Source organism: Falco punctatus (assembly GCF_963210335.1).
Source record: "Falco punctatus genome assembly, chromosome: 7".
Classification (NCBI taxonomy): domain Eukaryota; kingdom Metazoa; phylum Chordata; class Aves; order Falconiformes; family Falconidae; genus Falco; species Falco punctatus.
In genome coordinates, this window is record NC_137587.1 from 21,735,746 (window position 1) to 21,763,047 (window position 27,302).

Below are 27,302 nucleotides of genomic sequence, written 5' to 3' on the forward strand. Positions count from 1 at the left end.
CATGTCATAAACGTTCAGAATCACCGGTTCATTTGCCATTGTTGATTGCAGTAGAGGCTGGATTAAAACCTTTCAGTCCCTGCCAGATGTGTGTCGATGCCCCCAAGGTATGCTTTTACCCTGAGCCAGATAGAAGGAAATGCCTCATCCTACAGTCTCCGAAGGAAGGAGCGTGGAGGGAGGAGGAAAGCAGGGAATTCTTGTGGTTGTGGGGGTGGGTGGGGGTGGCGGTGGGGGGTGTAAAGTTGGTTGCAGGGAGGCAGGAAGGCTTGGGCTGGGTTTGCTGGTTGTATCGGGTTTACGTTACCCCTCCACAGTGCGCCAGATCCGAGATTTCTTTCTAACTCCGTAGCGCACCTCGGGGTCCGCAGGCTCACACGGCGCTGTACCCCGGCACCGTCCAGGCTGGTAAGCCCCGATCCACGGAAGACGGACAGACCGCGAGCCCAAAGCCGAGCCCTCTCCTGGCACCGGGCGAGAGGCGGCTGGAGGGGCGTGTGGAACCCCTCAGAGCCCTGCTCGGCGGAGCGGCGTGCCGGCGGAGGGCTGCCAGCAGCCGGGGCACGGAGGCCCGGAGCCGGCCCGGAGCCGCGCACCGGCGCCCTCTCGGCGGGCAGAGCCGCCGGCCCCGCGCCCTGGCGCGGCGGGAGCTGCCCCGGGCGGCCGGCAGCTGTCCGCGGTGCTGATCGGCCGGCTCAGGCGCGCCGCGGCGGGCTCCCCGCCCCGGGCAGCACATGGCGAAGGGGCTGTGCCAGAGGGGCTCCGGCGCGGGGCTCGGCGGCGGCGGCAGGAAGAGGAAGGGGCTGGCTGCCCCCGACGCGGAGGGGGGGTGCCGCGACCCCCATCTTGCCCACAGCCGTGCAGGCAGAGCTGGCGTCGGCGCCGAAGTTGGCGGGCAGCTCTCCGAGGGAGGTAACGCGGGACGACCCGGCGCCGGGGCTGGAGTTCGGAGGGTGCCGAGCGGGCGATGATTCCTCGCAGGCGCGGTGCGGGGCCGGGGCCGGCTACCCCCGGCGATGCTGCTCTGCTGTCCGCAGGGCTCAGTCCTTACTGCGGGGTGCTCTCGGCCCGAGCCGGGCAGCCCCTACTGCCTGACAGCCGGGGGGCCCTACCCCGTCCCCTGCCGGCTGGATGCATCCCTGCACGGCACGCCGCGGGAGGGCGGGGAAGGGACAGAGCGCCTGGGCAGGGCGAGTAGTTTCACTTCTAGCAGCGGCGGGGTCTGGAGTTTCTGTCGTCCTGGAGCTACTTTATACTCGTGTTAGGCCCGGACGGCTCTGCCATGCCTCGCCAGCAAACACTGCCCCCTGACCTGGACGCGAGAGTCAATTACAAAATCCACTGCGGTAAATTCCTCTTCCTTTTGCTCCTCCTCTCGCTTTGCTTTAAAGGGAGCGCAGGGTCTGCGATGGTGCTGGGAAAGGGTGCAGCTGGAGGGGGAGGAGGGGGCTCCCGCCCCCCGAGATTTGCAGCGGTGGGGCAATTGTCACGCTGACCCTTAAACGTTCAGACACCGCAGACTCTTCTGAAGCAGCACCCCCCATAAAAAAAAAAAAAAAAAAAAAAAAAAAAAAAAAAAAAAGCAGGGATGACCTCATCTGAGATGGAGGCGTATCTGAGGCTCTCTGCCAGCTCACAGCCAACCAGATCTGAATGAAAATTGCAGGCAGCCCGTTACATCAGCAAAGCCCAGCATGCCCCAGCCCTTCCCTATACGGTCTTCAGCTGGATGGGAATCATCCCGTCCTGGAAAAGGCTCACCTCCCTTTGTCAGGAGCAGAAGGAAAAGATCGTAGAGCTGCAGCCTTGTAAATTAGTTGTTACATTGTGCAGGAGGATCTGTGGTGAAGACAGGCAGCACGAAGAAAAGTGAGTCCACATCCTGCACAGCTAAGTGTCAGCCCAGCGGAGTCAAACGTTAAACTTTCCCTCGAGCCACCACCGAAGGAGACCCAGAACTGCTTTGCCCTAGTGATATGCATTGGCATTTTGAGAGAGCAAAGCCATGCCTCAGGCCTGGACAGACTCCAGCACATTAATTTCATCCAGGCTAGTCATTCCATGGGTGGACTAGGCAATTCTGCACACATGGCACAGGGGCTGGGCCAGCACCCCAAGAGCACCCCTGGCCCTCTGACCAACTTCCCTGTTAGATGCCATTAACCATCTGGCTCAGCAGCCTGGACCTGCAGGAGCAGTTTCTACAGGTAGGGGAAGGTACCTCCCCCCTGCTCCCCACCATCTCAGAGTCCAGATACTGCCCAGAGGACAGACTATACCCCCATCATCGTTTTAAAGACTACGAAGCAACGAAAACCCCCCTCTGCAAGGGGGACCATCAGCATGCCCTAACTTGTAAAATAGACCTCCTACCAAATCCCACAGGGCTCTGGCTAAACTGTCAAAGATACTCTGAGGTTGTCACTTTTGGGTATGTGTACTGCTCTGGCGATGGTGATGTTTTAAGGAGACTTAAAAGGAGAGGGAATAGCTGATGCTAAACTGACTGATGTAATTGGAAAAGAAAAGCAGCACTCAAGCTCTTCCCACACTTGTCCACATGCTTACTTGCTAAATTAATTCCAGTGTCTGCTGTGCCCAGAGTTTGTAGAGGAATGAAGCTGGGTTAATCAGCATTGATAATACACAACTGTGGGCTGGCTTCAGGGGTGGGTTGGCTGATGTAGATAAGGTGCAGGTGTGGCTGGTTCTGGTAAGGGGCTGGGCAGCCAAGGAAGAGAGAGGAGGAAGAAGCAGAGAGAAGAGGGAAAGCATGTGCCCTGGGTGAGGTGAGACAAGGAGAAGGCAGCAGAGGGACTGGCATGAAGAGTGTGTTGGTATGAGATGGTAAAAGACCTTGTTGCAGCTGACTAGTTTGGTGAGTGCTGCGACAAGAGTTCACTAAATAAATTAAGAGACTTAATCCAGATCCACATTCCAGAGGCAGATATCTATAAATAACTAGGATCTGGGAAAGGTGACAGGCAGGCAGAAGCTTAGATGTTTTGTCCTGTAAACATTTCTAAAATAATCACAGGGTGATGGGTTATAAATTAAGACCAGAATTTCACTTCTAAATTTTAGAAACAGAAGAGGAGGAAAAAAATTAAAACCAAACACTTGTCTTTAAACTCATTTTCTTGCTTTAAGAGATCAAAGCCAGTCTACATGTGTATTTGTTATTTAAAGGACTTTTGCTGTAGGGGAGACAGTAAATGCCACTTGCACATTAAGACCTGGGTTTGCTTCCCCTAACTCGAAATGTAACTGCCAGAGCTACGTTACAAATGTTGCTGCTCCAGGCTCCCTTTTCTTCCCCTTCACGGAAAGAAGTTGTTCTGAATGATGACAGCCTCATCAGTGTTTCAGATATCCTTTGAAAGTTCCCTTTTCTACCCCATGCTATTCTAAGTGACTTATTCCAACTCCAGATAGAAGGCATCAGTCTGAATACAAATGTCCTAACATTAATATAAGCTGTTTAAGAGTCACATAAACTCTTCACAAGGCTTGATTTGCTTTGGGCTGCGTTGAAGTGTTTCATCAACAGCTCAGGCTGATACCAGTCAAGAAACTGAACTGTTCTGTTTCAGGTGCAAGAGTACAATTCTGCAGATACACACTGGTGCCTGTTGGCAGTAGGGCTAAGTCTTGCCCTGTAAAAACATTAAATTTTAAATTAATTGCAAATACAGAGGAAAAGGAAGATTCTTCTTACTACTGGTTAGAATAACTGGAGCTTTGGAATCTGTTTTGAATTCTTCTTTTAACCATTTATGCTACTTTTAGGACAGAGCAGAAACACACATTTTTTCCCATACATATGCCTAAAGCTAGACAACACCTTCATTCACAGTTAAGCAGCCTGTTGCAAGGCCTGATTTTCTCAAATTCTTCACATCCCTAGTGCTCCCTTCAAAGATATTCATGTATTTGAGTTTAACTGTGGTCATCCTCACAGACTATTCATGACATAAGTAAGTATGCATCTTCAAGGATCACTGTCTAAAGCAGACAATGTGGTTTTACACGTGTTCTTAGATTAAGAAAGAGGTGAGAAGGATTAAAAGGAAAATACCACCATCTAGCATGGAACAGAAAATAAAGAACCAGGTACAACCTTCAGTAATTACGTGGTACATTAACCAAGGCAGCAGCTAAGAACTTCCACCACCTCCCCCAGGTCCCAGACACAAAAGTGACTTGCCACTGTAAACCCTGCTGTGAGATTCCACTGGGGACAAGAACAAAAGAACTGCAGCACAAGAGAGAACTAATAGATGTATTAGAGGTGATGGTCATATCTGAGGGTTTGTCTACTTGTACTGCTATTCAGGAATTTTAATTTAAATTATTTCCTTATTTTCCCCTCATGCACTTTCAAAGGCTCCTTAGCAACCCAGTACACAATGGGGCTTTCAAGCATGTTTCACAGCAGGGCTGCCCAGTTGAAACTTTAAGAAATTTAATGTTCTTGTCATCACGTCAGGTACACCACCCCTGGCTGTCCATTATACTTTTTGACAACTTGTCATTTTGGATTGTATATAGTGCTTTTGCCCGTATCAACTTGTCATTATTATCCCGTTCTGAGCATATTAGCCAAGACTATCCTTTTTGAAGTAAGTATAAAATGGCCTTTTACAAACTAGAGAGAGTATTTTTTCAGGTCGCTGAGAATTGTGAAGGGTATTCAAGAATGTAAAGAGAGTCACGTTGCCCTTCCTCCACCTACAACAATAAATCACCTCCTGGGTAGGTGCTGGAGCTTTGTAGCCTTATTCCAGGAGTGTCAGAGGAGGTATTTTGGTTGAAAGAGGTTTATCTCATTTCTACCCAATACATTTGCATATACCAAGCAGCTGACTGATTCTGGTCTGACTTGAGTGTGGGATATGGGAAAAAATGGGGAGAGAAAATCAGCACATGATGCTAGCAACGGCAGAGGGCTTGTGCTTTGCCCTATGTAAGGAAATATATGAAATATTTAATTGCAGGTGGCTCCACAAAGGGAAAGAACAAGAGTTAAATTGGATGATTCCAACCATTTAAAAGATTTTATCCAAGATTGTGGAAATCTGTAGCTGAAAGCTGGTTGCATGTTAGTAGCTGGGGAAAACAAAGTTATTTTCATTCAGTTCCTCATTGAGTCACTACTGGGTTTGCATTTTGTCTCCCTTCTCATTGCAGCTACACTTCCCAGCTTCTTCATATTAAGTTGTTTGTCAGGGGGGAAAGAAGGCTGTCAGCTCCTAAAGGGAAAGGCACCTGAGTGCAGCAACAGGGCTGGCAGGGCAGGGACGTCACTACCCAGGGCCCTATCCCACAACCCATGAGTGAGGTGCACAGGGCAGGCCTGGAGATGGCCACCACGTTCAGCCAAGAGCCCAGATCATCAGGCAAGTTCATAAGGAGAAGGCAGGTCTAAAGTCAAGCTGAAACATCAGCCCCTGGGTCAGGCCAAGGAGGGCAGAGCTGGAGACCAACATCCTACCTATGCCACTGGGGCAGGCACTGCTGGGGCACAGACTTATGGCCCCAGGCTGGGCTTAAATGGTGCTCCTGGGCCATGGGCAGGCCCCAGAGGACTACAGGACTCTTATCATCTCTGCTTACATAAAGCAACACTGTCAACTGATAGCCAAGCAATGTACATAGAGACTTTCAACCTGGAAACTGGGTGAAAATGCTGAGCATTCATGTTCATTCTGATGCTGAGGATTAGGCAAGTAGTTGTTGTTATTATGATTAGAAATTCACAGCACAAACAATAATGGTTCAATGCATGCAGTTAAAAGGGATAGTACAAAGTAACAGTAATTTTTGTTGTGTATCTGAGGAGCTAAACAGGTTTCATGAAATGGGTTCTTCCATCAACAACATCTTCAGATTATTTATTTGCATTATGTTACAATAATGTTTAGAGGCTGCATTATGTTATAATAATGTTTAGAAGCTGGAGGGGGGAGCAGGTCCTCTTATTGGGCACTGTATGAACACACACAAGGCGACTGCACCTACTCAATGAAAGGTGGTAATTTAGAGCGATGATATAGGTGAACGGCAAGAAAGAAGGTACATCATCAATGCTGTGTCACAGAGGTATGGGGGAAGGAACGTGACCAGCCTTCAGCCAAACAGCAAATCTGCTCAAGTCGGGATCAAAGAGAACTGAAGCGAGGTGCAATGCCACACTTGCAAAGAAGAAGATAGGTACTGACATAAGCTGTAATCCAAAAAGCCAGATGCTGCTTAACTCTGTGTGTGTCTAAGCTGTCTCCCTCTTGGACCAGGACAATCTTTGTTACCCTGCTGAGCATTACCAGAACTACTCCAATGAAGGCACTGTGGTTCCTTACTGCTGTTGCAGTCTGACAGACACCCAGAAAATCAGCATGGTAGTATGTAACACCCCCAGATAACTTGGTCTGCCTGATGTGCTCTGATCCCCCCATCACACGTTGGCAGTGGAACACAGAATCCTGAAGAAGAGGCCAATCTCCTTCAAAAACACACTGCTGAGACCACTGACTGCTTTTTGCATAGTCACCTATTAGTTAGATTACAGGGAACTGGAAACCTGGGCTCTCTTAGTCCTGCAGTTTTAAAACTCACCCCATCAAGGAAAGCACCCAAACCTTCAGATTACAGAGTAGGTGTAGGCACCTTACATCCTTCTTGCTCACCACACAGCACAGCATGCAAGAGCCCTGGGCTCCATTCCCAAAGCAATTTATGCATTTAACGTTGAGTGAAGACAATCCGCAGAAAAGGAGATGGGAGCTCTGGCACCTCCTCCTAGACATGTTCCCTAGCTACTAAGCTACACTGTGCCAGCACCCTCAAGCTGCCTATTGATTCGTGTCCAGGCATTAGATGCCCAGGTATTATGTCTCTTTTTCAGTCAAGCTGAGTATCGTATACTGCAGATGCATCATAGCTGCATTCCACCCATTGCAGAAAAGCTACCAAAGCCAGTGGTACAGGGCATTGATTAAAGAGATGCTTATGTGCATCACAACGTATTCACAGAATTCAGGTATTCTTTATTCTATACCTAAGCTTCTCTTTGCAGTGCTTTTATAGAACCTGAACATAAAGGAAATGAAGAAATCACAAAAATATTGAAAGGTGTCTCAAAACTGGTCCTAATTTTTAACTTTTCCATTGAGTTTTTTAATTGTATGTGCAAAGTAGGGTAAAATGCAACTTGTAAGCTAGTCTTACAGCTTATTAACCAGTGGTTAGTAATTACAAGTGCTCCACTCTCTTTACTTGGATTGTATTAATTTCTTCACAAATCACTGTGGTTGGTTGTTGGTTTGTTTTTGTTTCAGAATACTAAAGCTTAACTCCCTTTTCTTGTTTTACTTGCCATTCATGTTGGGTGATTAGCCAGCAGATACAATAGCATGCTGTGATTCTCCGGAGCTATGATAGCATCCAGACAACACAAGGAACCTTTTAGCTTCTAGAGTGACACATCAAATACCACATCTGATGGCAGGTTCATCCACAAGTGCCTTCTGATAGGTTCAAGACTGCTATGCTCTACAGACCAGCACCACAGGTACCACCATGCCAGCTTTAGTTAGTTCATTTTGTTACTAGTTTTAATACCTGTCACTTAAAAACTTCTGTTAATAAACCTCTGTTAATTTTAAGGAGTGAGATTTTGATCTATGCCTAAGCAAAGATGGCAGCTTACTAACTCCCCAGGAGCACCTCATCTCTTGCTTGGTTAGGTAGAGTGGACAGCTCAGTCGATTCATTGGATCTCTGAATGTGGATAGCATTTCACAGCTTTACAAGGCTTAGTGATGGGTTTTGTTTAACCTAATATATTCCATAAGACATACCCGGAGGGCTCTAACAGGCCCTTGCATGTAATCTGTAAGAGCAAACAGGCTGTTAGACACGTGTATACTACTCAGATGATTCCTTATTTAGACAAGCCAAAACCCACTGCAGTGCCTTCTCAAACAACATTCTTCATATATAAAAAGATCATCAAACAGCGAAAGAATGCCTGCTGTTAAAGAAGAAAATCTCGAAGGAATGGGAGATGGAATTCAATAGATATTTTTTTCCCCCTTGTTCCTCCCACTCCCAAATTTTCATAAGCCTGCTGGGGTACACATGGCATAATCTGGCTACCAATGTTTATGAATACAGCTATAACATAAGCTGAAATCCATACCAAAGGAAACCAGTAATGGTGTCCCATCCCATCCACATTTGTTGAGCTTAATTTGAGGTCTTGGCAATGGCATACTAACTGAAAGAGCCCACTGCACAAAGGCAGCCTGTGGCAGTGCACATGTTCCATTGTCTGCCTATTTTTTGTCGACACCATGAAAGCAGCTCCAGGTTTTGTCACTATTTGCAGTCTTCTGCGAAGGACTGATGTGCTAAACTCTGTCAAGTCTAAATGCAGGGAGATTCTGGTTAACACTGCCTAAGCAAAAAGCTGTGTGTTTGTTTCTACAGAGCTACCAAAACCCAAAGCTTCAGATTAAATACATTTGTTAATTAGGAAGGCAGAAGCTATCACAGATGTCTTGGAAATATACTGGTCAGAAATGGATTATTTGAATTTATTTTCCCCATCACTTACTAACAACCCTGTAACACAGAAATCAGATCACCACCTGAAGAGCAAGCAAAAAATGTGAACCCAGCCACCCAAAGGATAAGGAAAAAACATTCTGTTTTGCAACAGTGATGGAGAAGGTTCAACTGGCAGGTAGGGTAGAGAGACAGTTGGTAGAGTTCATGGATATAAGGATGTGTTTCTTACCCTTCACTAACCTCCTGCGTCCAACCTGATTTTGGGATGCTGTTGCATCCTTGCTAATGCCTCAGTCTCTTCCTCCAATTTCAGGACCACGGCTCCCCATGAAACACAGCCAAACAGCTATTCTGTGGTAGCTACTCTCCAAACCCAAGTACATCAAATTCCTCTCACCCAATAAAGAATCAGGGAAGAAAGAGGAATGGGAAAGCAGCAGGCCTGGCTCCCCAAGGCATGCATGGGCAGGGTAGGCAGCAGAGCCTTGGTTCCCCTTTCCCAGGGCTGTTTTTCCCCCTCAGCAGTCTGCCCGGGGACCCAGCCATGAATGGAAGCCAATTCTGCATGACTTCTTCAGGTAGCCGAAATGCTAATATCAGCATCCCAGCAGAACTCCATTTGCTGCCTTCATTTCTCTGCACACTTTTAACTCAGGAACGCTATGAAATGCCACGAAGTACTAGTGGTATGTCACTAACCCCTCCAACTTCACCACAGACACGGCAACTATTGAGAGGACTACTATCAATAGTCTCTGAATCACTTTGATATGAATCAGACTGTTAAAATATTTAATAGTCATGCACCAGCTTGGCTGCTTCCTTACCAAGCTCAGACCTTACAAATTATGAGTAATACTTGCATTGAACAAGGAACTAACATTTTGAAGAGAAATAATCCCTATTTCTCCCACTTTTCCCCCCACTGGCTAACACCAGGGCAACTATTTTCAAACTGCTGATGAGATTGAATTATTTTATCTTTAAAGAAAGGGGGAAAAAGATCATTACATGAATGTTTTCCAAGTAGTTTTTATCCTTCTAAATACTCACGCCATTATTTCCTGCGTTCCAAAGGATGAGGAGGCTAGGTGGCACTGCAGGCTAATGGACTAGCTTATCATTATAGGAATTAAGTGAATTTAGTGATCTTAAGATCCACGGCTAACATAGACTTCTTCAGCCCTCAGTCACTGAAAAACTGAAGGCAACAGGCCTAGGTATGTGATTTTTCAAGGTCAATACTGGAATGAATAGCCAGTAGGCACCCAGTTTTCCTGAAGTACTGCTCATCCTCATAACTTTGCTTGAAGTAATGGAGTGAGTATGTAAAAAATGTCAATACTGCTTCAGACATACATCAGTTTGCCTGTTTTGCCAGTTCCTCACTGCAGGTGTCATGAACACTAAAGTACTCGCATTCCCACCTACAGCCATAACCTAGCCTAACAGAGACAGTGGTATCTGCTTCCTTCTGGTTAAAGCCCTGAAATAAGATTAAAAATAAAATAATGAAACAAAATAAAATAGTGTAATTCTTCCTGTGTTGCCTACTCTGCCTAAGCAGTATGTCAGTATCAGAGGCCTATCTATGTTCCTATTAGGAAAAAATGATGATATTAGTCAAGGTGTGATGCAGGTACAGTCCTGCTGGCTCACAAAAATATACACAAGGTTCTATTTCCACCAACAAAGCAAAACCCCATAGCAGGTTTGCCTCCCAGTGAACTCTGTGCCTTGCTCCTTCAGCATCATTCCTGACACCTTCATTTTCACTCTCATAGCCCTCCACATACACACACACATGCATCTTTGGTTCTCTTTTCAACCATTCCCAGATCACATGCTTTAAGCCTTGCTCAGACCCCATCTTACAGTCTAGTGCCTGTTGATCACTCTTCCTGTCTCTGCTTATTTTATTCCACTAAGAGATTTCATTTATCATTCTGTGTGTCTTGAAAAAACACATAGTTCCTGCCTTGCCCTTCTTGCATCTTTGCACAGCAGTAATCACAGTCACCCTCTATAACAACAATAATTCTCATGGATAAAATAACTGCAAGGAAGGAACTCCAGCTCTGAATTAGGGTGAAGATGTTAGTTTGAAGGACAGGTGTGCCTAGAATAAAAGTTCCTGCACGATTATTACTTAGCAAATGACTCCTTATTGAAAAGCAAAACACACCCTTAGCAGTATTCTAACAGAGGCAGGGTAAGCACAAGACACAGCACACAGGACAACAATAGACTGAGACAGCAAAATCCTCCAGCTTCTCAGATTTGACACTCCTGCTCGTATAGTGTAATTTTTCTTCCATGCTTTATGACTTAGATTTTGATTGTCACATGCTAAATCTAAGATTAGGACATGCCTTACAACGATGTGAGGATTGTACCTTGCAGTCTTGTCTAAAGAACCTGGGGGCTTCAATTACATCATCTGCTCTTTCATCTGCTCCAATAGGATAATCCTTATCCTTAAAGGATCCTTAAAGCATGCCACACCTGCTACCTTCATTTCACATGCACTTTTGCTGCAGTGACACGAGCACTCCAGAATATATAGCAAAACCTTAGCATTGTTACACTTAACTCAGGAGACAAAGTGGCTGTCCCTGTGATAAGGCTCCAAAGATACCAGTTATACCTGGAACGCACTTGTGTACTTCATACAGCTGAGGATTTACTGGAGCAGAAGGGTCTTAACCCCTACTCAGCCCTCTCCCTTTCTCCTGCGAGGGGGCTGTGAATCCCCAGACCAGCACCTGTCTTCCTTTCTAACTCCTAATCTCACTCACCAGATGTGGGGAATGACAGAAAAAAGTGACAGTGTCGTGGCAGGAGAAAAGGAGAGGAGTGAAACGCTCTCCCTGGGCAGGATTTGCTGAGCAGGAGACAGGCTGGTGTGGCTCCCACAGGGTCTGTAACAGAGTCTGTGATAAGAAGTGTGCAAGAAGAAATAGCCTCTATGTATCACCTCTACCCCGAAACCAGCACCACTGCCCTTTCTCACCAACAGGACGAGGCCAAGGCAGTATCTTTCTTCCCAGTTTCCTCTTGCCATAGAAGTTGTCTTTGAGCTCAAGCAGAAATCCTGGCCAGGGAGCTCATGTTGACATGGGACAGATCTCAACAGCCCCTCTGCTTCTATAACCCTGGAACAGCCTGAAAAGGGAGACGATTTACAGAAAAGCTGACGGGAAAAGGGGAAGGGAAGGGAAAAGGGAGGAGGCAGGAGCTGAAAACTGACCCTTTTTAAACCCACCCTATGGCAGTCTTGGCACACTTGTGCCTCAGATTTTCAGAGGTGAGGAGACACCAGGCTTAGCTTTTCTCTCTTGTTCTGTTCCCAACCTCTCTCTTGACTTCCACTAAGAAATCCAGTTAGATCTTGTTATCTATTGTTTGATAAAGGGCAGGGAATGGATCTGGCTACTGATAGAATTTCTTTTTATTTTTAGATGTGATAAAAAAATGGTGGGAAAATAAATCAATTGCGTTGCAAATCAATTGAGTTGAATGGGTGGTCCTTGCTGATCTAGAAACCAAAACACATCAAAGTAGCCATAGAAATAGCAACTGCTTCTGGTACATTTCAACAGCTAAAAAGCTCAGCTAAAGCACAGCAGCAACACCTGCATTTTTCATGAAAATAAAGCCTTAGGGGATACATAGACCCAAATGGTGTGTCCTATATAATTTCCTGCTCATCACTAAATAAGACAGATGAAAACAGCTGTCAGGCAGAAACAGCCCAGCACAAACCCTGTGTTGGCTAAGATGTGCCAAAGTACCAGATGAGAACTATGCCACCTTAGCACTACCATCAAAGAGCCCTGGCTTGCAGACACACCAGCCTGCTAGTGCCCGGGATGCAACTCTTGAAGTGGGAACCAACAAAGACGCAATTAATGTATTTATATCAAGGTGAAATGTTGCTATCTGGGTGAAAAAGCAGAGAGTTCCCTCAGTGCCAAAGCAGCAGAGCTAAGCCATGCAAGGCTCCACTGTAACACAAGGGCACGCTCCTGACATGGAGAGCACTATGGAGTGACTAAGCCAAGGGTACAGCCTAAACAGACAGAAAAGAGAAGAGAGAAAAGAGAAAAATAGAAGAGAGAAAAAAATTTAAAAGATACAACAGGAAGATCTGTCGTGTTGAACTGGGTAGATGGAGTGTAATAGAGAAGAGGTGCATGATGTGAATTCATCAGGCCTCCCCATCCCACCCTGGAATGACCACGTGTAATGCTCTGGAGACCCCTCTGGGATGCCAGTGGCTGTACCAATCTTATCACATGAGGATGCAGAGGCTATAGATCCAACACATCAGAGAACAAGGGAGAGGGGGGCTATACAATGAACAAGTTTGATCCAACATAGAGACTGAAGCCAACTGAAGGGTGAAGTCACAGGTGCAGATTTTGACCAGCCCCAAAGGAACCTGGATTATTAGAATTGAAAAGTAAAGTCTGATGATACTGAAAATATTGGCATGGAGACTTTTTCCACAAAGGCGTTCACGGTTTCATTATATATGCACATGGGTGTATATTCATATGTACACATAGATTCACATACATACAAAACCCTCAACTTCTGACAAGAGTTCAGTGCATTATTATTCTCACTTTGCTAAAATCCCTTTACCTGCTCCCCAGAGTCTCTCCACGGACAATGGAGAAGAAAGAAATTTGCTTCCTTTGGTAAATCCCACTGAGACCGAGTGGGAAAACGATGTTTTCTGATAAAAAAACCTAGCCTTTTGGATGAAAAGGCCAGTTTTTACTAAAAACACATTGCAGCAGAACAATCCTTGTCATTATAGAGAAAAGAACCACTTGCAAAATGGAATCCCAGCAGGCGTTCAACCTTTCTCCTTCCCCAGCTTAAAAGCATTCCAGCCTCATCAAGCACCAAGACCTCAACGAATTCATCCTTAGAAATTTAAGCAGTACAACTCCACCTTTTGCTACCAAGTCACACACATACACATCCTCTCTCACTCAGGAACTGTCGTGCTAATAAAGGCAAGGGGGTTAGTGGTATTTTGTATTCTGGGCATACTCCAAAGGGGCTCTTGAGATCTCACTAGGCTGAGGGAATTCAGCTTGGCCTCATTTGCAGCTGTTACTGAGATCCCAAATGGAATCAGATACAGGTCAGGTGTTTTTCATTATACTGAACTGCATTGCTTTTGAAATCCCTTTGCTAATCACATCTCTTCTGCATGGTATGAGAAGAGAGATTCAGATGCCAGATTCCAGAAAATGTTGGCTTAAAGAATTTTTTTTTAAATCTGCTTAGTGGCATCTCCTGTCCCTGCCACTTAGTTAAACACATCCAACCAGGAAATGTATCCTGACCCCAGCAGCTGAGGGACAGTCAACAATATCCTTTGCACCAGTTCAGCTATGTTTCTGCCATGCTTGTAACGACTCAGAACACCTGAATTTTCCATCTCTGACTCTCACTGCTAGCAGTAAGAAGACTTTCACATATGAGGTCTTTTTAGATATGCACAGGGCGTGTAACAGCACAGGAATAGCCCTGCCTTCTATTCCAACAAGGTCTTCATCAGGGCTACATCCCCATCTCCTTTGTACTACTCCACTACTCATCACGGACCAAAGATGAGCTTACCTCCCCTGGGACTACAATGCAAGAGGGGATCAACCATTTGTACAGGAACTAAAGAATCCACAGCAGAATATAATCTGAATAGTTCCCTACAAACTGCCCTGTGTTGCCTTATCACAGCTGTAGGAATCTGTGAGGGAGGCAGCATCCAGAAAGAAGGAAGTAGGATAGCTCAAAACCACCATCCAGCAGAGTACCCAAGGTTAGAGAAATAGGCTCAGGAGCACAACTTTTTATGGTACACAGTAGCAAACCAGTGGCCATCAATGGCTTTAAGGAGAGCAGACAAACAAGAGGCAAGGATCTAGGAGAAAGACATAATACAGAGCTTACAGGAATCAAAGTGCAGCCACCAGAGGCATGTTTCATGTGTGCCCAATGGCACCTCCATCCTCTTGGGACTACTAGGGAAACACCTTTGTACAGATGCTTGCCACATGTTAAAGCTCCACTTTTCCTTGATGTGTGTTCTACTGAAACAGTTACACAGTCAGCATGCTTTGGTAATCTCATCTTTAGATGGACTTGACAAGGGTCATACCCTACCCAATGTCTGACTTGCTGAGGCCAAGCTATGAAGAAACCAGTACCTTCGCTCTCATTCATACCAATCCTGTCCTTCCCTTGTGCCTGGCCCTAAGCATATTTTGTTCTTTCATACAGTCAGTAGACCACCACCAATATGCAGGTCTTAGAGGTACTATGGTCCGTGTACCTGGGGTCTCCCAATCTCATTAAGTTACACTAGTTTCTCAGGTGAAGGGAGAAAATGCATAGGCTTAGCAGGAAACATTCTGTGCTGTGTTTCTGGTGGATACAGCTCCACTAATAGTGCTGCAAGCATGATGCTGTTTTCCATCGTCTTCCCATTTCCCCTCTGACCAGCTCGCATTCACGCAGACACTGCCCAAAAAGAGCAGCGCTCAGCTTTGAGCAAAGCTTGCAGACTGCAACTGTCACCGCCCAAAAGTTGGGGGTAGGGTGCGGGGCAGGCACTTCTCTCTCCTCTCTTAGAAGTCAGCACCAGGGCTGTTGGATTTATCCTCAGAATAAGCTGCATTGATAGCCGTGAGAAGCTAAAAGAGACCAGGAGATGTGAAAACTCTCCAGGGAACCACTTCAAAGCCAGGTCCTCTAGGAAAGCTTTCACCCCTCTCGAAGAAGCCCTGGAAGGTCAGGAGATAAAAGCTTTGCATCAGATGTCCTTTGCTCAGCTGGAATGTCTGAAGCCTCTTCTATTTGCTGGAAAAAGGCCAGGCCAGAGCTCTGAGCACTGACAGGCGAAACCTGCTCCCACTCAGGTAGGAAGTCAAAGTCAGCAAGAGCAGAGGACATGGCCACAAATGTTTTGCCTTCTGGCAACTCAGTTCTAACCCAGCTCACGCTGTGCCTCCAAACCGCACAGGTGACAGATGTGTTCTGCTTATTGCTTACTAGAAGACAGCCAAAGAGAAAGGATTCACTGACCATACCCTCTTCCTTCTCCACTACCAAAGACAATGCTATTTACCTAAATGAGGAGGAGGTATTCAACCACACAAGACAGCTACCGGATGGGTGCTTAAGGAACCGATACACTCAATTGAGCAGTGCAGAGTATGTGTGTATAAAACAGAAACCTATTTCCTGAATAAGCCATACCTGCCAAGCAAAATACCTTGCTCTAACACATGGTGTCTCTGACATTTACCTTCAGTCGTGAGGAGACTTACAATTCACAAGTGCCATAATCATGTATGATTCATCAGCTGTCTCCACAACACTGAAAAATAAATCAGATTGAAACCATAACCTGTTTTATAGAGGCTTATTAACAAGTTATTTAATGTGCCGAGTTTGTTTTGCTTTGAGTAGTTGAAAGATTTTTTCAGCATTTTTGTTTATTTTATATACAGCTCAAAAGCACTTTCCCACAAAATTAATTACACCTGAAAAGTGCTTTCCTGCTCAGAATTCATGTTGTTTGCTTTGCTTTTTATAACAATTTCCCTCTCCTAATATATTGAAACTATGGACAGAAGCCCCACTGAATTCAGCATCAAAAGCAGACCCAAAAGACACAGAGAGCAGAACAGATTTTAGTGCTAAGAAACAGCAGCAATTTCACAGGTCTGAGAATCAATGGCATGGGGGAAAGAGGAAGCGTCCTACCACACTTGGAGAGCAATGCAAGATGTAGGGAAAGAAGGAAGAGCCCATGTGCCTGTCTAACATGGGTGATGAGGAGCAGTCTAATTCTGCAAGGTGCTGAGAGCCTCTGGTCACTGAAGCCTAAGTAACGCTGTTAAAAAGGATGTGCAAATGATTACCCCCAAACAAGGAGAAAGAATGCCCCTGTTCTCCCTGCTGCTGGGCTTTCTTGCAGTTTTCAGCATGTGCCCACTGGCTGATGCCCACTTAGCCTAGCTGAACTCACCATGCTGTTTATAGACAGCAGCAAAGGCTGGATGTGGCCATGATTCTGGTTGGCAGGACAGAATAGGCCCTGGGCAGCAGGGTACAACACATACTGCATCACCGTGCACACACTGCTACATAGAGGTGATCCCTGTAAGTGGCTCTACTGATCCCCAAAGTGCAAACGTGTTTCCCATGAGGCTTTGACTCACAGGCCGTTAAGTCAGCAGCACTACACTTTTTAGATGAGCTCATAAAGATCGTAATTCTTTTTCATGTCCTGAAAATCCGGAGTGCAGTGACAGCTCACTCTGAGCACTGCAGAAACTCCATTCAGTAAAATTTCACTGGCATGCAGGTCCAGACAGCCCCAGCCTCCACCTCCTCTGCCCTTCCAACCCCAGAGTGTTGTAAAGGCTCAGATTCTTCCTGCTTTGCTTCTAGATGGCTGGGTACCAAAACCCAGGGGCACTAGGTGTCATCCGCAGGACTGGCATTGCATGGCCACTCCATCACAGGGGACGAGTAAGAGATCCCAGGAGCAAAAGCTAACAGGGGCAAAGTAAAGCCTTTAGCATCTCAATGCAGGCAGCAGCAGCATTCTGGGAAGCCTAGCACTAAAAATAGTTGTGTCTGTAGAAAAGCAGTTTTACTGACACATGCCACTATATAACTTGACACAAGCTGAGCTCACCTTACCCACTACTGCTTATGACAGTTGTGTTTATAGCTGCATCCTGGGAGGAATACTGGGATTAAATCCAAAGTCTGCCACCAAACACAGACATGGGCACACACTCTCCTATCTTGCACACCTAAACATTGACTTTTGAATAGTTCTCGAACGGATTTTGTAGGCAGGCCACATACAGTACAGGCATGCAGAAGTCCATATATTTAAGCTGTACCTTTGTAGGGGATGCTTATAAACATAAAGCTGAGTGCATGAAAACGGAGATGAAGTAGCTGTCAGCCAGAAGCGACAGCCTTCAAATTTTATCATTCTTGTTTTAATTTTCATTAAAAATGACAGGATAAAATGGCTCTCACACAACTGTGGTGCTATGAAAAGGAACCAGCTCCAGTGCAGGTATCTCCTACTAGACAGCAATATTCTAAAGACGAACTCAGATTATCAAACTCATGTAGCTCTATTCTATTTAATTAAAACATTACTAGTGATTAGGCAATCCCACTGGCTTCCTTCCTCCCTCCCTCCTGATCCTCCCTATCCTTGAGATTCACATTTGCACCACCCTGAAGCACAGAGCATTTTTCAGCTCTGGATTCATTTTAGAGCAGTAGGCAGATAAAAGCAAGCAACAGAGTATGGATTGAAACTCCAATCAAAACTTCTTTAAAGTTCAGGAGAGTAGGACTGAGATCTGAAATCTGGAGTACTCACCTCCATTCACACATAACTAAGGACGTATTCAGCCTTTCAATCACATCAAGAATGAATCTGTTCCATTAAACCTGGTATACTGCACAATTTAAATCTGGGGCCAAATAAAGGTAACAGTTACCAAACATTTTCACCTTATTGACATATCGATTGTAAAATATCTTTTTTTATCCTATGACTGGGAACAGTATGAGCTAAGGAAACTCTCTGCAGACAAAAAAAAATAATGGATTGAAGCATAACATAGATATGTCAGAAAAACAGTCTGCAGAGCGAGGGTCCAACAAAAGACACCAAGAGCAGGAGGGATTAGATATAAGTATATTGGAAATCAAACCCTGGAACACTAGCATCTGACTCCATAGTTGTCAAAACTAGGTTTTTTCCTCTGCTCTCATTTGCGGAAAACTTGCTAGGCTAAAAGAAGGACACTGCATTAAAGCCAGATAAGAGAGGCAACCACAATGTCCCTCTTTTTTTTTTTTTTCTTCTTGAAGTAATCCAGAATCAGCAACCTTTCAGTTCTAGTTTTGCAATCCAGATATTTTACCCTTTTTTTTTTTTTCCCCTGGAAAATAAATAAATTAATAAATAAGGAAAACTATTTTAAAACCTTAGATCACATTTTCTGCATTTGTATGCATCACGTTGTTCAGCTCTGGTAGAAGGTTTAGCATGAGCAATATCTCACCTCATTAAATCCAGCTACCCTGCGAGCTCAAAACACACTCTGTGCCACTGTCAGCAGTGCTACTGTGATTCTGCCACTGTGCTGCTGAATTCAGGAGAGACCTCAGCCTGTGTTTCTGCCTGTTAGGAAGACTGCCAGCTGCTTATTTGCCTCCAACCTTCCTGTTGCTGTAACTGTTGATGTCTGAAAGAGGGAAAGATAAAGACAAGGAAAGGAGAGGGCATTTTGTAGATAGAAGACCCTTATCTGCTAATAATCTTGAGTGATCTCCAATTCTGAACAAGATAGAAGAGTGGAAATAGAAAGAAGCTGTTAGAACACCAGTAATTACTTGGTTCTCCACAGAAATAAGGTAACTACCTCTAAGGGATGCATGTATTACTCCCCCAACACTACAGGGTCGTTACAGTTTTATTAAATTGTCCCAGAAGACAAAGCACTATTGGGAGCTCTTCCACTTACTTCACTGCAGTGTTATTAGATCACTCCTTCCCAAATCTTTCTGGGTACTGCCATCTATAAACAGTTGGCTTTGATTGCTATAAAATTTCAGAGCTTGTGGGAGTCACAAAAACCCTGTCAGTGGCTTTTCGGTGAGCTGAGCACTGACAGCTGCCCAAAAAAAGCCCTTAAAAAGAAACAGTGCTTTCCAGAGGCAGTCTTTCAGCTTGGCACTCTTCTGACCTGCAAACATCAGCAAAAACATTAGAGAGTCAGAGCAGCTTTCCTTTGGCATCTCAACCAAAATCACACTATCTCTTTAAGATCAGCTTCTGTTCTGGAGGACAGGAGTGCAGAAAACATGGTATGATGTTCCAAACGGCACTCGGAGGAATCTGGAGAACTGTAGGCAGAAAGAGTCTTACTTTTTCTCCTGGTAGATTTGAGCAACGAGAGAAGAGGAAAAACTGAAGTTCATGGAGGAGTCTCTACCTAGAGCTCACCTGCAAGAGGATGGACCAGAGCTGTCTCTTTGAAACAACCTTTGCATTCAATGTCACATTGCCAGCCACATCAGCATCCTGAAGCATATCTCCCCATGTGGAAGTTTAGCTGACTTGAAGCTTGATAATGAAGGTAAGAACCTATCATAATCAAGATAATACATACTGAAATTAGTAGAAAAACTAGGACTTATTATTTAGGATGTTATCAGAAAGAGTTTAGCAGCCTCCACTCCAAAATGCATACATCACTGCTCAAAACAAAGGCGTTTATGGGGCTGTCCAGAGACTATAAAACAAAGGGGGTGAGGTGTACATTGCTTTTGATAGAGGGCTGCACTTACACATTTGTAGGAGAGCGAAACAAAAGTCAGGAGAAACACCACAGGAACCAGCATCGAGTAGGAGAAGAAAGCAAAATACCTGACAGACAAGCAGAACATGGCTTGGAGGCCAATTCAGAAAGGGAGTTTTGGGGTGAGATCTGGGTATCTCCTTGCAAGAGACAAGGAGAGGGCACAGGTACTACCTGCTGTAGTAAATGAGAAAAGAACCTTGAATATGTTTGTAAATTGGAAAGTAACATCAAAGACTCCTAATTCTACCATCATTTTCTTTAGTATAAATAACCCAAAGGGATTTGGACTCTAAGCAGCAGAAGGTGAGGCCTAGATGTTCAACTTTCAAGTGACTAGATACACAGTAAAAGCATGTAGCCTTATTAAGACCAGCATCTCTTCCAGACAACTGGAAAACAAGTTTGGTTTACCTGTTTTAAAACACTCAGACAGTAATCTGGGCAAGTTAGACCTTGCTTGCCTTCTTCACAAATCAGCTGAATAGCTCCTAGAAAGCATAATCCTAAAAAATACCCCCGCAGGATTAGGGGCGGGAGGGAAGCACCCTCTATTGTAATTCTTTGATTGTATCAATAAAACATCAGGAGAGAAGCAGTGACCAGCTGCTATTTTTGGAAGGCACCTAGCAAAGCTTGTCATGGTGCAGTGATGAATAATTATTGAGCCGCAAGAAATACAATTTGACCATTCTGATCTAAGATTGAGGGCAGAAAAATGGGAACAATTTTCCTCAATGACAGAAGGTCAACAGCAGGATCCATCAACTTTCAACAACTTGGATGTATTTTGTATAAAATACATGCTAGTGAACTGGAAGAGAAGACAAGCAATACAATCACAGTATTTCAAGTGATACCATTACATAGAAAAGCAAATTTTATACAGAGAGATGATACCTTTTATTTGACTAATGGATACAGGTGGTAGAAAACAGCAAGCACCTAGGCACATGCTAACTCTCCTCTGACCTGCCTGTCTGTTTCCAATTCTGCTAGCTGATCAAATAAAAGGATAACAACAATAACACCTCCTCATGAAACTTGCCATAGTTGCATCTGTAGATGATGTTTATAACAGTACTACCAGCAACAGTATTTACGAGGATAATTTTCAGAGGGACTTTGACCTTGATGTTTCCAAATATAAAGTAATGACTAATTACAGAGATTTATAAAAAAAGACCATCCCCTCACAACGCCTCCTGTGTGGTCCATTGCATATGCCACTGAAACAGCCGACACTGGTCCTAAACAGAGACTGGAACTAGAATCAGGCTCAAACTGGAAAGATCTATGAACTGTTCCAGAGCAGCAGTTCTTCTATCCCTATTACTTTCATGATACACACTACTTATATCATCACTGACTTCTTCTAACACAGGCTTTTTTAATATCACCTTACAAAAAGATGATTTTATCCACATGCCTCCACTACTACATTTTTTATTAAAATTGTATATAAATATTTAAAAAAATACAAATTTACTCCTCTACAGTCAGAAAAGCAGTTTCATGAAAGTGGTACTAAGATAGAGTTTGTCTTGTCTTGTAGACAAGAATTCAGCTTCAGCAGACATCAAAAGCTCTAGATCTTCATGGTGTGTTTTTATAGCTTGTGCTATCAACAGACAAAAGAGCACCTGAATATACTTCATATTGATGACACTTCCATTAATTCAGTTTTCTAGGGGTACGATTGTAGCAGGATTTGAGGCCAGATGCACATGCTATGGGACACAGGCAAATCACTTTGCCCTTGAAAGCAGATCTTCAATGCTGCAAGGCAGCTGTGCCTTTCCCTGAGTTTCTGTAAACATCTGAGGCACCTTTTGCAACAGCTGAGCAGAGACAAAGTTGTCTGTGTGAATGTCCCTTCCATTCAGAGACAGGGCAGAACTTCAATAGAAGCACTGCAAATTAAAAACCAGCAGGGATCTGGATAAAGACCAGAGTCCTAGAATACAGTTGGTGTCTTTTGCTTTGAGAGCTGTGGCACTGTCCACTTAGATAAGCTCCACGCTGAACAAACACTTGGTCCAGCTATGTGTATTTGAATTTGTATGACATTTGGACCCAGTTCCCTAGTTTGGAGTTGTCTGTCCTATGGTAAAGTTCATTATTATCATCCTGAAAGAAGCACAATCAATGCAGCCTCTTCTGAAAGGGGGGAACTGCAGTTTAGATAGTGAAAGAAGTGAAAAGCAAGAATGCTTCCTCTCTTCAACACGGGTAACTCCACTGATGGGTGGATTTTCCTCCTGGTGTGTATAACTAGAGAATTCTAACATGCCACGTGTCCTGGTTTGCAAAGCTGAAGATGTGCTGGGTAAAATATTAAAGCTCTCCATTCTTCTGCCCTCTTCCTGCTCTTTTAAGGTTATTTCAATAATCAACACATATCCTCTTAGCTAAGGGAAAACAACATAGCTAGTCACTGATTCTGGCATAGATCATCTTGCTGGAGACCCTCTCCATGCAGCCATGTGTGCAAGCAGCTGTGAACAAGTGGCTATAAGCATCAGCTCTTGAACAGTCTGTGTTGTTAAAGCCTGGGGATAAACACACAGGCCTCCAAATGGTAAGCTTAAACCGTACTAACAACTGTTTGAGAAAGAGTTCATTCATCAATAACTATTAGCACATCCAAGTCTGACACATCTCTTTCACCATCTGTGACAACGTGTTATTTGCATTAATCCCTCATTTTCCTTGCTCCACATTCCTCTTAGCATTCATGCTTCCCAACTTGCAGGAACATTTGTCTGACCCTTCCTCATAAAACAACAACCATCAGCACATCTATGTAGATGAGACACTGACCATAATTAAGAACACCACACTGATTTGATACTGCCACCTTGGGAACAATGAACTGAGAATTGATAATGAATCACTAATGCTCAGTGATTGTATCTTGAACAGGCAGTGATTGTACAGATGGGTCATTTCTGTGTATACACAGTATTACTTTTTTTTTTTTTTTTTTTTAATCCCTACTCTATTATGCACCTAAAAATATGTTCAGATAGAGAAAGTATATCAGGTGCCTTCATGAAAAGTATGGGGGTTAAACCACACAAATACTATGCATCAGAAAGAATTTACCGGGACAATTGTTAAATGATAAGAAACATGCCATTACCAGTGGTTTCACAAAACAAGCATCCTATTTTCAACACTTTAGATTTAATTCATACAGAAGATGTACAGAATACCTTTAAAAGGCAAATCAAACAATTTGAATTTATCTCTGAATCAGAATCTCCAGAAGACAGCTTTGGGGTACACTAGGATTTCCCTCCTGCTAATCCATCCCTGCTCCACAAGTTATAATCACCCCTCTGCCTTTTAGTAAAGGCAAACAGATCTCTTCTCTGCAGGAAAAAAACACTTTCTCTCTCAAGTTGTCTAAGCAACACAATAAAGTTAAACTCAGAGAAAATGCATTAGCCTGTATTTAGCTTCAACTTCATGGTTTCTATTTCAGGCTTGAAAAAGTTCTTGTGTCCCTCCAGTGCATGGAGGAGCTGGTAACAGGTAAAAAACTTCCAGAATTAGGCTGAGAAAGGTCACGTATGTTTTCTGGCAGCCCAGAAAATAAGCAATATATTTCAGGCATTGAAAAAAACACTAGAAGCAAAGTTCTAGAGAACAATTTCCTAATATAGAGAACAATTCCCTAATATCCTAAAATAGATCAGCATTTGACAAGCATGAGAGACAACTCTCTTGCCATCCTCCTCCTCCTTCCACCTGCCCTGGCTGCCAGGAGAAGTGTGGCGGGAACATCAGCCTGACATTGCTTTTCTTTTCTCAGTGCAAGACATTCATCCTCTCTACCCCCTGTTGTTAAAGCCCTGAATCAGAAATCGTTGCCCCTATTAAAGGGCAGCCTACAATCTCACCTCTAAAATGTTAAATATCACAACTGTCAGAACCTATTTCAGTCAGCTGAAGCCATTAAGAGCAAATCCCTTTAACCACTTCAAAATCAAGGGCATGTTGGCTTTATGCAAAAAGTAAATCTGCATTTTGGGAAAGTAGGTCCTGCTTCTCAAAGAATCTGCACAGACAGGGGACATTGACCAAGACACATGCCAACAGTGCCACAAGATGGCCCAAACCTCGTCCTTTAGCAACAACTGTTGAGTCCTCGGGGTTATTCAAACCTTTCTCCCTCTCCAGCCAATCAACCTTTTATATCAGTGCCTTTCACACCCAGCACACATCTCCATACTACTGTGTTCACTTTGTACAACACCACCCATGTTGTGATGCCAGCATTCAAAACAGCACTTAAGAGATGGCAGTAGCAGGGTAAAATCGTTTCCTTGAAGCAGCGTTTTGACTACACTTTTTTTTTTTTTTTAACCACAGCCACTGAGGTCCATGTGCTGGATTGTTTGATTTTATTTTACAGCTTCACACCACAGCTTCAGAACCTCATGTTCTCATTCAGCTGATCAGTGCTCTTACATCTTCCGTTCAGGATTTTTGTAAATATTTAAACACTATAAACAAATTCAGTAGCCAAAATGGAACATACTGGAAGTTCAAGGAAAGATTAATTAAAACTTGCCAAGCAGGGAGAACTTGAATACAGAGCGAAGGCTTTTCCCTCCCCATCCCAGCACATCTAAATGTTCACACAAGAACATCTGGAGTCCTGTTTCAACATCTGAGCAAAATGCAGTGGAGCCCATTAACCACTGTGCTGTGTAATTTCAGTACAGATTCAAACACTCCCTTTTAATTACCACAGAAGAAAGTTAACAGTGTGATCAGATTCCTTGACAATGTCCACCCAACACTTCCTTTGTGGTTTATAGTTAACTGGCAAAGCTGGTACCACTGCTAGGGAAAAAATTCAGGCAAATTAAGAAAAAGGACTCAGGACTGAAATGTCTTTGCAGAACTACAATCTGCAAGTGCTGGGCTGCCTGACAAACTGGCTTTTTGTGGCATTCTTGCTGCAATTCAGCCACGTGGCGAGTGACAACTCAGCTGGGACTCAGAAGCCCCACACTGTTGCAGGGACTTGGACAAAGGGGCCAAGGAGCTTGGTTTATGCAGGGAAGCTTCCCAGCAAAGAGGGCTGCTCTGCCAGGCAGACTGCATCTCTGCCACGTGTCCCACTGATACCCACTCTACGCCTGCAAGACCTCTGCACCTTTTCTGGCCTTACTTCCTACCTGATTTCTGCTCCCTTCCCATGTGACCCCCGCACGGCAAAGCCAAGAACACGTGAATACTTCCCTTGTATAAGAGCACTTTACAGACAAAGGTATTATCTTCGCCATGAGAGCGTGTCACCAGCATGCCTTTTTGTGCATCAGCTGACAACAGTCTGTGGAGGAGCATAAACATAGCTGCATAAAGTCTTTAAATTCTCTAGAAACACTTCTGAAGAGTATTATTTACACAATGCAAGACAAAAATAATAATGGATTACTACTTACCTTCTAAAATTAAATTCCTGAATTATATTCCCAAACTTTGTACCACATTCGCTACATTTAGAAAGAAGTGAAAGAAGCCCTAAATATCACAATTCTTTTATCCCCTTTCCTTCCATGTTCTATTGTTTCAGTGATTTAGAAGTTTACTAAAACATGCTGAGGAGCAACGAATGCAGAAGACCATTGGGGTAACTGTGAACCCACTATTTCATGTGCTGCATTTGCTCTCCCATACAGCCTATGTACTTAAGTGAGACAGCAAATATTTCACCAGTTAAGCAAGTAATTTCTTTCATACAGTCTCCAGGTCCACCCAGGAACCCCCATGCTAACAACTTCTAACATCACATTGCCAGTATCTCAATCATTCTAGGCTTAAAAAAACACCTTTAAGAACCCAAGCATTTTCATGCACTAATGAACGTTAAATAACCACAGAACTATCTAATTTAGCCTATTTCCCATTTAACAGCTTGATGTCCTTCAATTAACGTCAGCAATCTACATTGGAAACGATCTATGAACTCTGAATTTTAAGTGATCCAGGGAAACAGAGCTTCTAGTCTATCTGCATGAATGTTATTAACATCCAGAGTAGCTCTAATGGTTCATCAAGTGCTTATTACTAGTTAGACTGAAGTAGTTGAAGCAGGTGGCTGGGTCAAAGATGAAAAAACAGCATGGCTTATACCTCACACCACTACTTTTTCATTCCCAGAAAACACCGTGTTTAGATCAGCCAGTCCCAGCTGCGTTCCCTGACTTACCCCCTCATCCCCCCAGCAGTCCTACTGAACCAGGTTCAGCTGTCATTTCTCTTAAATCTCATTTCATTTTCTTTAGGAGCACACTTCCTTCACACACTCACTATGAATGAGAACAGGTTTATTTCAGCTTTTCTCTTCTCATCCACTCTAAGTCTCCCCAAAAATACTTTTCCCAGAGATGTTGTAGCCATGGATATATAGACAACCCTGCTCTCAAGCACAAGCAGAGCTGTCTCTCCAAAACTCTGCTTGCCTTTGCTAAACTTTCTCTGGAAATACTCTGTCCCAGCAACAGAATGACATGCTTAGCATAAACTGCACTTCTGCTGCGTTTTCCCAAGTAGTGGATACACAGTCATCTGGCTGGTGGGCCCTAAGATCTGCCTACCCTGCCCATCCAACCCACAGCAGGAGCTCAGGTACAGGTCTAAAGTGGACTGCCACCCTCCAACAACTAGAAACATCTTTTCTCCCAGCACCGCCACAATCAGGAACTTAGGAAGGTGAGACAGACAGACCTAGCGAGACATCATAAAGGGCGAAAAGGACAGGTCTGGAGCTGGGGGTTGTCCTGACATCAATATAGGTCTTCAGGGGTATTCCCAAAACTGGAATCCAGCCCCTACTGCTGTAGAGACTAGACCACTCTGCTTAAAATGTTGATACCTCAGCAAGAGTCTCTAGTGTCCATGTAATCCTAGAGTGAAGCTGTTTGGGCTCAGTTCAGTGCTGATCACAGCCTCTTACTCTTGTAACTGCACAGCCTCCACTACCTCAGAGAAGAGCACACTCCTGCTTAGTGTTCTGGGGATCTGTCCTCCAACACCTGACAAACCAGCCAGAACAAGGGCAGTCACAGAACTAAGTGCCAACACTCATTTCCAAAAGGAAGAGAAAAGAAGTTTAACACCAAGTCCAATAGCTAGTTCAGAGCAACTAAGGGGATACAGTTGAATTAACAAACATCAGTACCTGCTGACACAGGGCGAAAACAGCAATTTTTCTATGACAATTGCTTTTGTGTCAGGGCAAAAAATGCAAGCCAGGCACAAATGCTAGGCTGCTGAGAG

At 44.3% G+C, this 27,302-nt stretch overlaps 1 protein-coding gene across 6 annotated transcripts in view; it reads right to left on the reverse strand.

Moving 5' to 3' along the window:
- Positions 1 to 23,685, reverse strand: part of LOC308066952 (deubiquitinase DESI2-like) — an 84,057-nt gene extending 60,372 nt beyond the window's left edge. For 3 of the 6 annotated variants that reach the window (XM_080394961.1, XM_080394956.1, XM_080394959.1), the window contains exon 1: positions 1 to 23,685. In XM_080394961.1, the coding sequence (XP_080251087.1) occupies positions 1 to 39 (39 nt within the window). In that variant the 5' untranslated portion in view covers positions 40 to 23,685. The other 3 variants (XM_080394957.1, XM_080394958.1, XM_080394960.1) reach the window with 3 other exon arrangements.
- Positions 23,686 to 27,302: the final 3,617 nt, after the last annotated feature.